The sequence below is a fragment of the Candida orthopsilosis genome (assembly GCF_000315875.1).
Source record: "Candida orthopsilosis Co 90-125, chromosome 3 draft sequence".
Lineage (NCBI taxonomy): Eukaryota > Fungi > Ascomycota > Pichiomycetes > Serinales > Debaryomycetaceae > Lodderomyces > Lodderomyces orthopsilosis.
In genome coordinates this window covers 197,518-213,521 of record NC_018296.1, presented here as the reverse complement: position 1 = coordinate 213,521, position 16,004 = coordinate 197,518, and the positions used below count along the sequence as shown (strand labels likewise).

The 16,004-nt window shown below is 38.1% G+C and overlaps 7 protein-coding genes across 7 annotated transcripts; 1 reads left to right on the top strand and 6 right to left on the bottom strand. All coding sequences in view use genetic code 12, as the record gives it.

The window, feature by feature from the left end:
* Positions 1 to 1,194, bottom strand: CORT_0C01030 (Abd1 SAM-dependent-RNA (guanine-N7-)-methyltransferase; the record flags this gene model as incomplete). The annotated part of the gene is made up of 1 exon (XM_003868336.2): positions 1 to 1,194. A coding segment is annotated over one exon (1,194 nt), but the record flags the coding sequence as incomplete, so codon positions are not given.
* A 1,880-nt stretch (positions 1,195 to 3,074) lies between these two features.
* CORT_0C01020 (Abd1 SAM-dependent-RNA (guanine-N7-)-methyltransferase) lies at positions 3,075 to 4,598 on the bottom strand (the record flags this gene model as incomplete). The annotated part of the gene is made up of 1 exon (XM_003868335.1): positions 3,075 to 4,598. The coding sequence occupies one exon, from the start codon at positions 4,596 to 4,598 to the stop codon at positions 3,075 to 3,077; it is 1,524 nt and encodes a 507-aa protein (XP_003868383.1).
* Positions 4,599 to 4,748: 150 nt separating this feature from the next.
* CORT_0C01010 (Fsh1 protein) lies at positions 4,749 to 5,552 on the bottom strand (the record flags this gene model as incomplete). The annotated part of the gene is made up of 1 exon (XM_003868334.1): positions 4,749 to 5,552. The coding sequence occupies one exon, from the start codon at positions 5,550 to 5,552 to the stop codon at positions 4,749 to 4,751; it is 804 nt and encodes a 267-aa protein (XP_003868382.1).
* A 332-nt stretch (positions 5,553 to 5,884) lies between these two features.
* Positions 5,885 to 6,693, top strand: CORT_0C01000 (hypothetical protein; the record flags this gene model as incomplete). The annotated part of the gene is made up of 2 exons (XM_003868333.1): positions 5,885 to 5,937; positions 5,991 to 6,693. 2 exons carry the CDS (start codon positions 5,885 to 5,887, stop codon positions 6,691 to 6,693), a joined length of 756 nt encoding a protein of 251 aa, XP_003868381.1.
* Positions 6,694 to 6,717: 24 nt separating this feature from the next.
* CORT_0C00990 (nucleosome assembly protein) lies at positions 6,718 to 11,673 on the bottom strand (the record flags this gene model as incomplete). The annotated part of the gene is made up of 1 exon (XM_003868332.1): positions 6,718 to 11,673. The coding sequence occupies one exon, from the start codon at positions 11,671 to 11,673 to the stop codon at positions 6,718 to 6,720; it is 4,956 nt and encodes a 1,651-aa protein (XP_003868380.1).
* Positions 11,674 to 12,253: 580 nt separating this feature from the next.
* CORT_0C00980 (hypothetical protein) lies at positions 12,254 to 13,039 on the bottom strand (the record flags this gene model as incomplete). The annotated part of the gene is made up of 1 exon (XM_003868331.1): positions 12,254 to 13,039. One exon carries the CDS (start codon positions 13,037 to 13,039, stop codon positions 12,254 to 12,256), a length of 786 nt encoding a protein of 261 aa, XP_003868379.1.
* Positions 13,040 to 13,501: 462 nt separating this feature from the next.
* Positions 13,502 to 15,955, bottom strand: CORT_0C00970 (hypothetical protein; the record flags this gene model as incomplete). Its single annotated transcript, XM_003868330.1, has 1 exon — positions 13,502 to 15,955. One exon carries the CDS (start codon positions 15,953 to 15,955, stop codon positions 13,502 to 13,504), a length of 2,454 nt encoding a protein of 817 aa, XP_003868378.1.
* Positions 15,956 to 16,004: the final 49 nt, after the last annotated feature.

Genomic DNA, 16,004 nt, shown 5'->3' with positions numbered 1-16,004 from the left:
GATGTAACCCAAATCCCTGACATGGATCCAAACACCGACTACCCATACCGCAGCAAGAACAATGTGTAAAAACAAAAAGATTTCATACCATCTTCTTCTAAGGTAAAAAAAACCTTGAATCATGATAAGACCTCCCACCGTTGTCGCAATAATACCCCAAAAAAAATAAGTTTCAGCAGCATCTTCAGCATAGTAGTCTTTAACAATGATAGTGTAACCAACCGAATGAATCACTGCCAAGGCAAACATCACTCTTGCTGTATGTCTGTGATATGCCATAAAAGTACTATAGTCCCATTGCACCAACCATTGCAAGAAATTGTTTCTTCCAGCATACAAAAAGACCAATGGCATCATCAAAGTTGCAGTAATACCAGACCTATCGGAAACATATCTCATTTCAGCGTCATATTTAGAGCCAAATACCGGGTCTCCGTCTATAGCTTGACTATTCATTGCATGAAGCCAGATGGTAACACAGTAGAACAAAAATATAACTAAAGATTCAAGCCTTGAAGGGATCAAAAATCCAAAGTATCTCAAAAAGTTTTGCTCCTGCAGCTTCTTCTTTCTGAACGTTGCAGGCATGGAAATATACTCCCTCCACCAATTAACCACTGGGTTTGTCATCTTTTTGGTGAAATTTGGGAACAATATTTTTGTCCAGTTGAAAACGGCACCCAATATTAACACCAACAACCAATAACCCAACATACCAGCGCCATAGTTGACTGAGTCATCATAATTGTCGTAAAATCTTTTGAATGATTCTTGATATATACCTGTCATGGTATGATTTAATTTAAAAGGAACATCAATTGGTACACTTATGTTGAAGTTTGGTATCTCACTAGCAGACTTTGCCTTTTCATCATACAATTTTATAGCATCATCATACCAATCATCGGCGACAGTGATATTGTAGTAGACACAGTTTTCATGCATGAAATTGATTGTAAAGTTTAAATCGTCGTTAACATCTCTTAAACACCCAGCAATGGTGGCCATGTAATTCTTGTTTTCACATTGACAAGCTCTCTCCAATGGTGGACAGAACGAAACCTCTGACACTATTTGATTGGTACAAGCATAAAAGATTCTCTTTTTACCTAACTTTTCGTATGGTTCTAAGCTGGCACTAGCTAATGAAATGAGACCAAGCAAAATGCACGCAAAGTATCCGAGGTTGTGCATGGTGGTTTTGGGGATTCTTAGTGGGGATGAAAACTAGTACAATTGTAAAAGCTACTAAACTAGGGAAAATCAACCCCCAATTTATAGCTGAATTGTTTCCATTACCTGACGCAAATTCAACTAATTACAAAACAATTTAGTGGTACATTTCACATCGTAAGTTGTTGCTTCTACTGTAAACTGTGGTTTGCAAATGATTGCTCAACATATCTTGTTTCTAATTGTAATTGGTTGAGTTTATTTTTTTACCGCCTTGACGATGATCAAAACAATAGACTTTCTCTGTATCGTCGGGTAACAAACTATGCAGATCATTTTAAAATGTCAACATTACACAATGCCACAACTGATCCAATCAGATAACTTTTTATGAAAACCAAATGTGTTGATGCATCCAATCAGAGAATGGCATAACTAATTAATTTCATATAATTTACTTAAGAGATTATTGTTTTCAATATTGTTCCTTAATTTTTTTTATTGTTTTGCAGCTAACAACAATTAACTAAAATTAGACGACACAAAGTAAACTCACAATATTAAGAGAAGAATAAAAGGTTAGCATCTGATTGTTTTCGAAACAAAAAAAATGTTTATTCTTCTCCGCAAGCGAAAACTCTTTAATTTTACGATAGAATGAACATATATGCGTTACTTTATTCCCCAGGGTATTTTTATTTGACAGATACCTTGGCAGGCCCAGCAACTCCTGTAAATTTGCCACCCTTCAAGAAAATTCAATTACAATGTCAAAGACTAATTTTCTTACATTTATTCACAAAACAACATAGTAATGTTAACCTGTTTTAATGTTCTAGTGATGTGTTTATTTGATGTGAAAATTTTTTTTTCAGAGTACACATTTTCTTGGCACATTACTTAAATTGGTGAAGTAATTTAAACTAAGCGCCGAAATTAAAATCATTCTATTTGAATTGGTGCCGTGGATAATAAACGTTCTTTTAAACCATTTTAGTTCAAGTAAAGCAGAAGACTCAAAAGAAGAGAATTCCTTGGTACTCTTGAGTAATGGTTATGTTCGAAACAAATATCAATTTCTCATTTTTAACACTTCTTGCATTTCTAAAGTCCGCCTTGGAAATCTTTAGTGGGGGGGTCAAGCCAGGTTTGTTGGAGGCACCAAAGGCTAAATTGAGTTCTAGAAACTATTCAAGACATTATAGTCCATGCATATATGACCGATTTACGGAGCATGTAAGTTGACGTTTAAAGGTACAACCGTTGGCTAAACTTTGCTTGGCTATTATTATAGATCAGATATGCTTTTATTCATTGCTAACTCTGTATAGTTCTAAGCAGCAACTTACATCGTAAACACGGCTCGATCTAGAAAGAAAACAAAGAATGCAAGGTGAGGATATAATAGGGACTAACAATACAGTATGCCTGATGAAATCGTAAATGCACAACCAGCATTGTTTTTGACTCTGTGTTACAAGGCATTCCATTGTCAGTAAACAATTGTGTCCTACAAAACCATTGGTTAGTTGTTACTTCTGTTTTGTGGCACTAATATTGGTTCTGTAGGTAATTAATGCAAAATCAGACATAGTCTTGGCATTGATCCCCCCCCTTTTCAGCGATTTGTTGATGAATTAGCAAACCATCAATTGGCTGGAATCACTCGCTTTTTATGTGGTATTGTTGAAAAGGGGTTAGCATAATAGATGGGTCCAACGTGCAAGGTGGTTCATTAATTAAAGAAGCAATTACGATTCCACACTCAAAAATAAGTCGAATTCCAAATATGGCTTTTGTGTATATTCATCTATCATTTCGTAAGTATCTGCGTCAATTCTCCTTTAGAATAGCCTTCTACTCTGCTTTCACAATCACCAATCACACCTCAATACCATCACCTATCCAACCTTTTCGAAAACAAAGCCAATGTAAAACCCAACAGCTTCTTTTTCTTCTCCCTCGGCCCCGTATTTCTCATCACTTCGTTTCAACCCATCAATTAAGTTTCTATTCAACTTTCCAAAGTATCGAGGTATTTCCTGATTGAAAATGTCAATAAAATTCTTTTTATACTTCAACATTAAGTTATGTTCTTCGCAGATTGTTCGAAGAATCTCAAATGGTACAACATATTCTGGAACATCATCAACTGCATCTTTCAACCAATAACTATATCTATTACCAAAAGGAGGTCTGAATACACCATCCTCGGGTGGCTCCTTATCAAATGTAACGGAGTATAAGCCATTACCAAACTTGACCTTGCCCGTCTTGGCATCCTTGAAATACTGCTTGTCAACTATTTTTGATTTGATGAAATCTGAAGAGGGGATAGTTCCAATAAAACGACCACCTACTCTTAACGATTTGGAGACGTTGGTTAATAACGTATTTACCTTCTCTTCTGATTCAAATGCATAATGTAATGCAAATTGGGTAGATACCACATCAACAGGGAATGTTTTCTCTATAATTCCGGGAAAGTTTGGTTCCAATATATCCGGAACATACTGAGTAAAGCAGTCACCAGTGGCAAAACATGCTTCAAAATTATATCTGTTCTCGGCTCGTGCTCCATTTCGTGGTTTAAATCTTGCCTTTTGTCTTGAGTATCTGTTAAAAGCCTCCCGAACTGATAAATCGGAAATATCAATTCCTATATATTGATCGATCTTAATAAATTCACATTTGTTCAAATCTCCACCTTTCCCACAGCATAAATCCAATATTGAAAACAATGGAGATGACTCAGCATCATGTTTGGCCCAATTGCCAAGTAGAATGTACTTGATTGTGTTGTTGAAATTTCTCAATTTGTAAATGGGGGAGCTGGTCCTAGGACCTTGACTTTTAGATTGCTGTGTTCTTTGGTTGTAGTGCTGTCTGACTATACTATTTATATCACGATTCTCCTTATCTTTGATACGACTGTGAAATGTGTGATAATTGTCATTGCGTATACGGGTTGATGATGGATTCGCCACGTCAAGATGTAAATAAGGTTGAACTGACTCGTCCTCTTCACCTTCTTCTCCCCCACCTTGTACTTCTTCGCGTGGAGATGTATCTCTCTCAACTGTTTCTCTAGCTCGTTTCAATCGATTTAATCGCGAGTCTTGCTCTTCCCCTCTTCGTTGATAAGATACCACACCCAAAGGCTCTGAATTTCTACTAACATAACTCGTAGATGCCATATCTAATCGCCGTCCATACTTTTCATACTTCAAATTCCTATCCTCATCACTTTTAAACCATGCTGGTTTCTGTTTAACATCTCCATATGCTGATACCGGTTTGGCCGTAGGAGTAAGTTCCCTTCTTGAAAGTCCCCCAAGCTCTGCTGCATTATCCACTCGACGCCTTTTCAAATCTGGGTCATCTGCAGCTTGGGGCTTTAATGGTAGTGATGAATTTGCTGACATTGCTGTTGATGTATGCAATGAGTTAGATTAATGTAGGGTTACTGTTAATTTTTCTGTCACTTCTCTGAAATCCTTTTTGCAACTACCAAGTGTATTTGACATAAAGAGTTTTAATTGCAGAGTTTATTACCAATACATACTTTTTCTGCACTATAACTTACCATTGATTTTCTTATCGAATAGCTCTGCTATTGGTTGAACTACCTTTTTATCGTTTGGGAAAAAGTGACCGCCTTCATGAGCAAAAGTGTGGACCAGTTTAGCGTTATACAAACTACCCACATATTCTGATCTAATTGGAGGCACAATACTATCATTGGCTCCATAAAGAAGAATGACTTCAGTTGGTAAAACCTTTCCGGTGCTCTCCCCATTGGCATCACATAAGTACTCGGCAGCTTTCTTCGATATTTTAACTTCAGTTGCATATTGATGAACATCAGTAATCTGCAATATCCGTTGCTTATTCTCATCACTAAGGTCACCATTACTTGGTACAGTTAGACAAAATCCTGATACAATCATGCTGATTTTGAAAGGTGGATGAGCAGGCAAGTACTTTTTTAAGCAATTGGTGATCATGACTGCCATCGCGGCACCTTGCGAAAACCCAATTATCCCATCATATGGTCCATTTTTTTCAATATGATCTATTACAAACTTTATTGACTCATCTAAACCAATGTAATTATTCGCACTTTGAGCATCAAACCATCTAGCATTGCTTCCATTCTCAACAATTTGACTCCAAACCTTATCACTTTCTTCATTTGTAGGACCTAAAGGGAAACTCAATTCTTGTCTTGATTTGATTTCATGGCATGGTGTGATATAGTCGACTTGAATACCTAGTTTTTTCGAGAGAATCTTGCGCAACCCCGAAGACTTTCTTGCTAGTGTACTTCCGCTTTGTAAGTATCCGGGGAGACAAAGCACTTTCGATATACTCGGCATTAGATAGTTAAAACTTTTAAAGAAGTGGAGCGGATAATACTTGTGCGCTTAATTTTTTTCGGCCAAGTATTTTGCATCAATGGAGGAGACATTAGTGGGGTTCTCATTTGCTTCCGTGTAGAACTGAGTCAGGGAGTTCATCACTGAAGCTCCACGAATGAAGCTCTACAACTGTTCAAGCCAATTTCGTCATCTTGGGTATTTGTTCAACCTCAAGGTTCTTAGCAAACAGTTTGCATAAATTGCTAGATCAGGTTACGCGTTTGTGTGGTTTTTAACGACAAAAATCCATCGTCTCACTCATCAATTCGGTCGAACATCAAAGAATTACCATGTCTGAGCTAGACCCTTTCTTCAAAGACATAAGAGAGGAAATAGCCAAAGAGTATGTCGATGCAACCCAAAGGGATTATTCACCCCCATACTAACACTTCATAGTGTCAACAAAAAAACTTTGTTACAGGAATTAGAAAATCAATTTGACTTGTCACTCATCCCATACCAAACCACAATCAATTCTTGGACGTCTATCAGTCCAAGTCGATTAAATAGCGTATTTCAGACTACAAACAGTTTTGAGTGTACAATTCGAGAAAATGTTGAAAAATTCACTAACTCGTTGTTGGAATTGGATTGTAAATCCAGTCAAAAAGAGAGATTATCAAACAAGTTCATCGAGGATTCCATCTACATACTTTTAGTGAATCGGTACTTTTGGATCCTTGCAACATCATTTGCTCATGACCCTATAAAGGTGAAATTGATAACTACAGAGAATAATTTGGGTATCATCGCCACACCTCAGGAGATCTTTCAGTCTTTGGGTATCAGAGATGTAAATTACCAATTGTATTTGATTGCCCTTTTGAAGTTAATTGATGTTGTCGTTGAGTACACAACAACTACAGTGATTAACCAGTCAATTGGTTCAACTACGTCTCAATCCCCAAATTATTCCATCGGGATCATAAATCTGAAAATTGTCTCCAAGATTCAAAATGGATTTCTGTTGTTAGATTTGAAAAACGACATACTCAGAAAGAGATACGATAGTTTGAAATACAATTCTCAGAGGCTAAACAAAATTGTGTATGATTTGTCGCTTCGTAATTTGGTAACAACAAAAGCAGAAGTAGAATAAATGTACCTAATAATATCACTCAAATTATTTACTTCTCTTTGCCGGTCTCTCATCCACTTCTGAATCGCCATCAGAGTCAATGACAATCACCTCTTTATTCAATGGGTTGAACTGCGTCTCAAGCGGTCTTTTGTTTCCTCCGTTTGTTTCAGATGTAACATCACGCGATGCTGTTTCTGCATTGTCTTGAATGTTAACATACGTTGCAGGTACCAAAAACCGCTTGACATTGTCATCAGAGGATGCCACAGCTGATTTTTTCTCTTGGATTGTCTGTACACCTACAACAGTTGCATCCACAGCTTCTTCCTTCAATTTGCTTGGTGTGAAAGAATTTGTTTCAGTGTTTTTTCTTGCCACATCCAGCCGGTTTTGAGGCAGCATTCCTTCGGGCTCTTCTGAAGTATCCAACACTAGGGCCTCTCTCTTTAATTGTTCATCACGCTGAGCCAATAGCTCATCCAAAGCTACGTTATAACCCTTGTTTGAAGCGCCCAATTTCGAATCGACTTCCTTCTTACCGAATTTTAACAACTCAGTCGTTAGTGGGAAAGTATCCTTTTTAGCAATCTTCTTTTTCAAACCAGGCGAAGTAAAAGTAGAATAAAAGTTCGTGTCCTTGTTGTAATATGTGTATATCTTAAAAAAGATTGTTACTATTGTATCATCAATGAAAGAGGTGGGACCATATCCATTATTCGATTTCTTCATATCATTAGCGCCATGTAGAAAACATAAATGGGGTACCAAATCAGATGGAACTCCGTTTTTTTCCAACGACTCAAGCATCGATTTCACATTTGTGGTGAAAACCAGATAAGACAAGTTGTTGATGAAATGATCGGTGTACAGGAATGAGTCCCCCACGCTTAAGGCATTTCTCATCATTTTGCAAATTGTAGAACAAAGAAATTCCCACGCATTGTATAAGTTAACCATGATTGAACTCGAACGGCGAAGTTTGGGCATCATAGTAATTAAGCTATTGATATCCTTCTTTGCTTTTAATAATTCAACGTAAAATCGGATGTATTGGTATGTGTACAAAAAATGTTTTCCTGGACGCTCTGCTTCTGGTTTCCAAATCAGTACCAATTGCTTGTTGACAGATTTTAGCGATATAAAGTTTGACATTATTGCAGCGGCCCCATCAACATCCTTGTATTCATCATAAAGAACTCTCGCGAGTCTATATTTGGCTCGATGTTGCCAGTTTTTTCTATCAGAAGCATCAATTTGTTTCAAAGCCGTCACAATGATATCGTAAAACTCCTTCTTTGAGCTGACCTCTTCAACTTCGATGTTTACTAGAGGCACTCGACGCAAATAGCCTAGCCCCTCTCCAGGTGTGATTTCATTCAGCTTGACATACTTCATGCATAACGACACCAATGAATAAAATGGTTCAATAATAAACTCGGGTTGTTTTGCCTTTGACACCATTGCACAGGCATTCGCCATGGTGTTCAAAACTTGAATGGGAGGATCGTTCAATTTGCGTTGTGTTTTAGATAGATAGTAAAAGTCTGACCAGTCCGCATCTTCCGCTCGGATAGCCAAATGAAATGACTGTTTAATTAGTTTAAAGCAAAACATCTGTGGTAAGGCGGGCTTTTCGGAAGCATTTAAAAATGATGCCCCAGTAAGGCTTCTAACAAACTTTGGCTGTGATTGAACCTTTAATGCGAGCATATCCATTGGCATGGAAACAGCTCCAAATAATTCTTTTGCAAACAACGACATTAAGCTCCCTACTATTGGCTTGATGCGCTCTTTAACCAGCTCATCAAGAGTGCAATTAATAGCCATGAGATAACAAATGAGCGACTTTCTTTGCAAATTAGCAGTTCCAATTTTCCTATCCATTACCGTCAATTTATCTGAAGTCCAAATCAAGTCGTCCTCTACCAAATAGCCATAAGCTTGGCCCATCAAAAACCAGCTCTCCATGCGGTTTCCCCCGCAAATTAAATCATTCTTAAACAATGTGATCGCATTTTCAATTTCGACTGCCCTTCCCTGCATGTTTTTCTTACGCAACTTGTATGAGGAGAATATCAACAAGCCTTGAAGATAGTATAATCCGCTGGACCCAAATTTAGATTTTGTAACATCAAACTCCAAACTCATTAATCCATGAAAAGTGTCACGCACAAATCTTGGGGTAAGCTGCGTTGAGTCCAAGAAGTAATCAAGCATCGCTTTGTTTCTACTCAAAACTTCATCATTTTCAAAGTCAGGATCACCTATAACTTCATACATCTCCTCAATTATCACCTTCATGTCGTGTTTAGGTACATTTTTGATAGTATTTGTGTGAAAACATAATGGCAAAACAAATTTGGCCAACTCTTCACAATCATTCTCAACTAAATTTTCCTTGATCTGAGTGCCGTGATCGAAGGGGGAGAAGCCTTCAATTCCGATATTATAGTGATATCTACACTTGATCAATTGACTCTTATCTTCATCTGTTCCATCTAGCCCACTGAGATATTCTTGCGAGACTCTTAAAAATATACCATTTGCTGCATCACATATTCCAGAAGCTCCTAGTTGAGCGTGAAAGAGCTTTATTGCTGCATGCAAAATTTCTGATGAGCAATTTTTTCTTAACATTGCTAATAAAACAACAACTGTTTTCAAAAACATAGCCTTGAATAAATCATACGACGGGTGTGAGTTTTCCTTTATTGATTTTCGCAACGACGTGATGCTACACGCTTCCTCATGCACTTCAAAAAGCAAACAAATCTCGAGTAATGACGCAACAGGCTTTAAGTCCATAGATTCACCAAGCCACCAATCCAGAACTTCCAAAAGTTGTACAATGTAACTAAGATTATTGTTGTAAAATCCCAAGACCTTGCATAGGATTGTGAGCCTAGTGCTATCAGGAAGTCCTAAGTATTCATCACCAACAAGGTAGTTATTAAACTCTCCAACACTTTTACCAAAGCCAAATATAAGTTTGGAAGCCACTCCCAGCAGCTTGTAAAATTGAAGCAATATGTTCCACAAACTCAATTTCATGTCGATGTTTCCAGTGCTCATAAAAGTCTTGATCGATAAAATAGCTTCACTCTTTGGCCTCTCCAGGTCAAGTAATATGTCTTCCAACAAAGCCACTGCCTCCGCATTACCTTTAGTATGACTCGAAAACAAAATTCTCCAGAATATTGTGAGCACTGAAATAACAGTCAACTGCGATCTAACATTTTCAATGTTTAAATCCGGAAAGTTTTTATAGTTGGGGTATTGCACATTGATATCAAATTCACATCTTGTCAAGAAACTAAGAAGAGCCTCAAGGAAAGCTTGCGTGGACTTATTGGTATCCCAAGCTACAGTTTGTGACTTTTGTTTCAAAAGTTTGCTCCATTTAAATCTGGCATTAAGGATAGCCCTGTCTTTCTCAGATCCAACAACAGAAGATAGCATTGAACTGATGATTTGCGACCACTTGGCAATCGTGTCGTTATACTTGATCAGATCCAAGCACAACCCATTTGTGACTGCTTTATTAAATCGTTTGGAGTTGATCGAATGTCTAATTTGAGACTCCAAGCTAATTGACTGATCGACCAAATTTTCAAAAACCCCTACTGCTATCCTCGTATCCTCAAGCAGGGTACCAAAGGTATTCGTCAAAAAGCCTTCAAATTGCAATACCCACTCATTGAATTTAGAGAGCATTGATTGGTTCCATTTGTATCCTAGAATAAGCAGAGTTCCATTATAACCAAGCAAGTACCTGATGATATCGGTCTTCAATGTTATGTAATCGGCATCTCTCCGTGTAAGATCCAGTAAAACATCGTTTTCCAAGTTGGATAAACCAACAACATTGTCCAAAGATGAACCCTTTCGTATATTATCACTGAAATTGCTCAAAATTTCTAGCAACTTAACATTATCATCCGCCGCTTGTGATTTTCTCATATTGAATGAGCCAAATGCTCTTGTAAAGCTTGGATCCCAATTGTTGATGATGGTCACAAAATCGTTCAAATATTTCGGTGCATCTACGCTTTTCAAATACACCAGGGATACGTCAGCAATATCGAAGGACCGGCCTATCTCCTTTAGTTTGCTGATGAAGTAGTCAACACCACTGAAATGCTCCTTTTCCACTATAACTTCCGGTTTCTCAGGGTTGGACTCAACTCTGGCCAAACGTTTTGATGCTCTGTAGTTTTGTTGTCTAGTTTCTTGAGCTTCCCCCTGCAGTTGTTCATCATTTTTCTCATCTGTTTCAGCATCGTTGCTTGTATCCAAGGGTTTGTTTTCCGAAATCACTTGTTTCTCACTTTCTTCCACGGTCAGTGTATCTTGGGGAGTCTCTACTTTCTCTTCCACAAGATCAACTTTTTCGAAAGAAATAACCTCAAGAGGCTCCTCCGTCAAAAGATAGGGTTCTGTAAATCGTAGTTTTTGCCGATGTATATCTTCAACTTTTGTTTCGTCCTGAAAATTTTTAACGGCATTATTGATAGCATCAATGAAGTCCTCCCATGAAAGTGACTGGTCTTTAAGAGTTAATTTAACATTGATTTTATTCTTTTTCTGCTGTCGTATTTGCAGATTTTCAATATCGAGCTTCATTGGCTCTAGAAACTTGAAGCGGGCACTGAGAGCGTCTGAGATTAACTCGCTTGATAGTCCAGATGAGAGTTTGTTCTTGAGCATCAACAAATTCTTTTGAGTGCCTGAATCAATAGGCAAAAGGCCAGAAAGATCATCACTTTCGCTTTTGCTACTCAAGGCATATTCCATTGTCGACCTCGCTAGTTTCAATTCTTTCAAATATATCCATAAATCGTATAAAACTTCCAACAATTTTTCATCCGCCTCATTGTATAATAAAGCCACGCAAAAATCGTCCAACATTGAATAAAACATCTTTTTAAACCTTTCTTGCAGATCTTCACTACCGTCCTCTAAACGATCTATTACTTTTTCTTGCTTCAAAATATCCATAAACAAAAACCCCCTGTTTCTGAATATCAAGTATCTCAAGGATTTTAAGTTCGGGGACAACGCCGACAACACGTCAGAAACGCTATTTGCAACCCCATTTTGCACACCTCTAATGTAATCCACCTCCTCATAATAATGATTGGATATGGCGTCTATCTGGAACAATTGGTCATAAATTATATAGGCCTCTCCGTAATCTTTCTGTTTTTGTAGCTTCAATGCTTGCTGAAAGAGCTTAAACGCCTGTTCAAACTGTAGCTCTCGTGTGTGTTCTTCCTCTAGATCCTTTTTTGAAGTGTTATCTTCGAGGATGTTCAACGGTTTGAAGGATGACTGCTTATTGTTAGTACATGGACATCTCAAATGGAAGTTTAAAGTATACGAACCATTAAAATAGACTCTTGTTCAATAAAGATGGAAGATGGAGTGGGATCTGTTTATTTTTCTTTCGCTGTCGTATAATATCCACGACCATCATTTGCGACAAACGATAGCAACAAACAATAGCGAAAAATAGATATCCGAAAGCATATATACATATATTAGTCTATTAATATAAAATTTACTATCCTTACAAGTGTCATGCATCTTCGCCTGAAGCGAATGTCTCTATATCTACCTCTGTATCTGATTTTGGTTTCTCGTCGTCCAAAGAGGAGCGTTCTTTTGCTTGTGCTTCCATTTCCAAAAGTTCTGATTCCTTTGGTGCATCTTTGCCAAATCTTAACCACCATATCAAATGGCTTGTAAATATTCCAAGTTCAAGTGCAATAACAACTGCGTACAATATGCAACTCAATATGTCAAATTTTCCAACAACAATACTAAGTAATGAAAAGATAGCACCAAGAGAGTCCATCGTGAGAAATACAAAATTGATTCCGATCACCCTTCCCTTTCTCTTTGCCAATTCGAAATATGGTGGAATCAATCCAATGGCTAATAATATAGAAGCGATGATTCCTATAATCAACATTGGCCAGGTAATGCCACGTCTGTGTAATGGTCTCAACCATAGGATAAACCCAAGTTCCAAACCGACACTAACAAGTACAAATGCCCCAACAACCAACACGAGTTTCTTCCTGGACATCTGAACAGGAGGGTAATATAAAACTTGGACCCATGTGACTAAACAAAAGAAGGTAAATAGTTGTGGTTGGATTCGTAAAGGAATGGAACCATCAATACCAATAAAGTAGATACTGAATGGTATACCACTTGCTGCCCATAAAAACATCATTGTGGGAGGTAACCCATGGCAGTTTTTCACTCTAAAGTTTCTGATTATCTGTGGAACTAACTGTATGCACCAAAGGATGGTACCTATCGTTCCTAAAACATTCTCGGCAACGGCGTTATGCATCTCTTAATATTTGTGTTATTTGATCTTAAAAGGCATCAACTACGTCTCCAATACAATGTTTCAAGCCAAGAAATGAACTTATTTATATTGACACAAGTAGATCTAATGAAGGTGAAAAAGTCTAGGTGAAGAATGACCGGAAGATGGCCAATTTAAATCATCTTGTGTTTGAGATTTTGATTGCGCCTTGCGCTTTTTTTCGCCTATGCTTTTTTTGTTATTTTTTACCTTCCTTTATTCATTGCGTTCTATGCCGTACCCGGTTAACAAATGAGAAAAAGCAAACGCGCATTTCCTAAATAGGAGAGTCTTAATTCCGTCATGTGTTGCAGCCTAATGAGGTACTTTTTACCGCCTGTTTTGAAACAAATTTTAAGAGAGGGATGTGGGTGCCACATACTACCTTACAAATACATAGACGGATACTTTTCCCATAAAAAGTGAAAATATACTCTCCTTATGCTACTCACTTTCATACTCAAACTCTAAACTTTCGTCATCGTCATCGTCATCCGCTTCAAATTCTTCATCAGAACCAGAGCTACTGTTGGAAAAACCCGCATGCTTATGGGTCAGTCTAGCAAGTTCTGTGTCTGCTTCATCGCTATCGATTTCACTGTCTCTAGACTCTTTGTGTCCTGAATTGCCTCTAGTTCGACGCTCGATACTTGTTTCAATGTAGCCCACGTCATCTTTTAAATCAGCAGCATTTTCGTCATCTTGCCCCGAATCTGCAATTTCATTATCTGATACTATAAACCCACCCCCGAAATCGTCGTCTGGTATGTTCGCCACGTCATCTAAGTCGTCGCGAGAAGTTCCAGCGAGGGCTTGATCAGCGACGATTTCTTTCTCCGATGCGTCTGCACTATGTCCTTCATCCACAATCCCATGGGTTTTGTTTAGCCGCTGCTTCAACCTCACTTTCAATAAAAAGTATCTCCAATTCTGTAGTGCGTTCATTTCTACCATGGCCCTTCTCTCCTCCTCATCTTCTTGAATCATGTGGTCTAACGCAAGTTCAAGAACTTCTTTATTGTCTTGGTGAATTACAATTCCGCCTTCTTTTGCGTTCGGTGTGCCCTTTTTTCTCTGAGTAAAGTCAAAAGAAGTAATCGCTTTAGCATAGTCTATCTCTAGCAATGAAGCAGCCTTTTGAAGCATTTTCATAGTTTTCTGTTCGCCTATTCTTATTAAGGCGCCATTCTCTGGAATCATTGTATCGGTATAGATATCTATATTACCATACTGATTTTTAGGGATCTTTCCCTCCACAATCTTAGGTGGTATATAAAGCTTGGTTTGATATTCCGCGTATAATCGAACGTCTTCTTCCTCGGAACCTGGTCTTTCTTTTGATTTTAAAGCAGCCACTCCAATTTTCAAAACTCTACCTCTCATGTACCATGCCCTAGCTGACCTGAGCTTTTGTACGCAAGATCTCCGATAAACTGGTAACAACTTTACTGATGTATTCTTAGGTCTGAAAGTCCCACAAACGCTGGATTCATCTTTGGGATGGATTACCTCGTTCTGTCTAAGTTGAGATTCTATTGCATACAAGGGATGGTTTTTGAATGCTTGCATGTTGTTAGGCATCCCTTCTGCCAAATCACGTTCGTGAAACTCCTTTGCTTCAAAAATATCAGTTGGGCTTCTCGATTTGTTTCTTTGGCAAGATCTCAACACCAGCTCGTACCAATCCTTTTCATCTTCTGATTTAAACTCTATTCTTTTTCTAATCACTCGAGCATTATAGTTGACTGAGTAACGCCGCGTTACGTCTCTAACCCTACCTAACTTATCAAATGCCACTACATAGAGCAATTGATTTCTCTCATCTCCGGGTGGCGGCTCAAATGAGTTCGGCCTCCTTTTGGAACAAATCTCAATCTTTTGTTTCACAATTGGGTCCACACTTATCCAATGTTTAGCAAACTTATCCCACACTTCGACCCAAAATACTGGGTGGTTGGAATCTTCAAAATTGCTTGTAGACTTTCTTCTCCTGGGATTGATGAGGTCTGTTGGGTCCGTCTTCTTATTCTCCGCTTTTCGTTTTGACTTTGGTGACATGTTCTCTGCGATAATTGTAAAATCGGGTGGCTGCAATGAAACAACCAATCTTGCATTCAACCCCAATCCTCTTAAAAGGGAAACAAACCCTTGTGCAGCTACGTCTCGGTTCCCTCGAAAATTTGTAACCAAAGTTGCAAACTTCTTTTTTGTTACTACTTCGGAGTCTTGCACAATACTCAATTCGTTCCAGTCTTTCCTTAGCAACCCCTGTGAAGTGATCCTATATTTTCCTGCGTATATGTCCATCAATTTTTTTATTGCATCTAGCAACCTTCTTGATTTAACGTTGTCCTTTCCACTATCGTCATTGAGCAATTGTGATATCTGTCGAGTAACGCAAGCTTGCTTTAGCGATTTTGATACGGACTTGTTATTACACCACGAATTTCGAGTAGCAACATGTATTAGTAACAACACAATGTACATTTTGTGGATTGAAACGCGTCGTACCCGTTCATCATTACTAATAAATTTCACCTTTCTCTTCCTTTCTTGTTCTTTCAGTGTAGTATCCAATTTAAAGGTCATTACTTGGTCCAAATCATGAAACCGTTGTGTATCAGAGCCATTTGTAACATCTGAAGTGTCGAAAAACACTTCATCAAATTCATCAGGATTGTCAGATTCCCACCCTTCTTGCTGCTCCGAATCCAAATTCACGTCTTCAAAGTCACTTGAATCTTCAGATTCATAAGATCCGCTCACCTCAGTGCCATTCATAGTTTCAGTAGCCTCTGGTAGCACTCTTTTTCTTCGCTTTATCTGTCGATTGCTGTCATTTTCTAATCTTGATTCCTTTAGTAATTGCTTGTGGTGTTGACTGGGAAAGCCACTCATGATGTTGCTACAGCTCCTTGTCGTTTAAAAGCGGTGCAGCTATCGATCG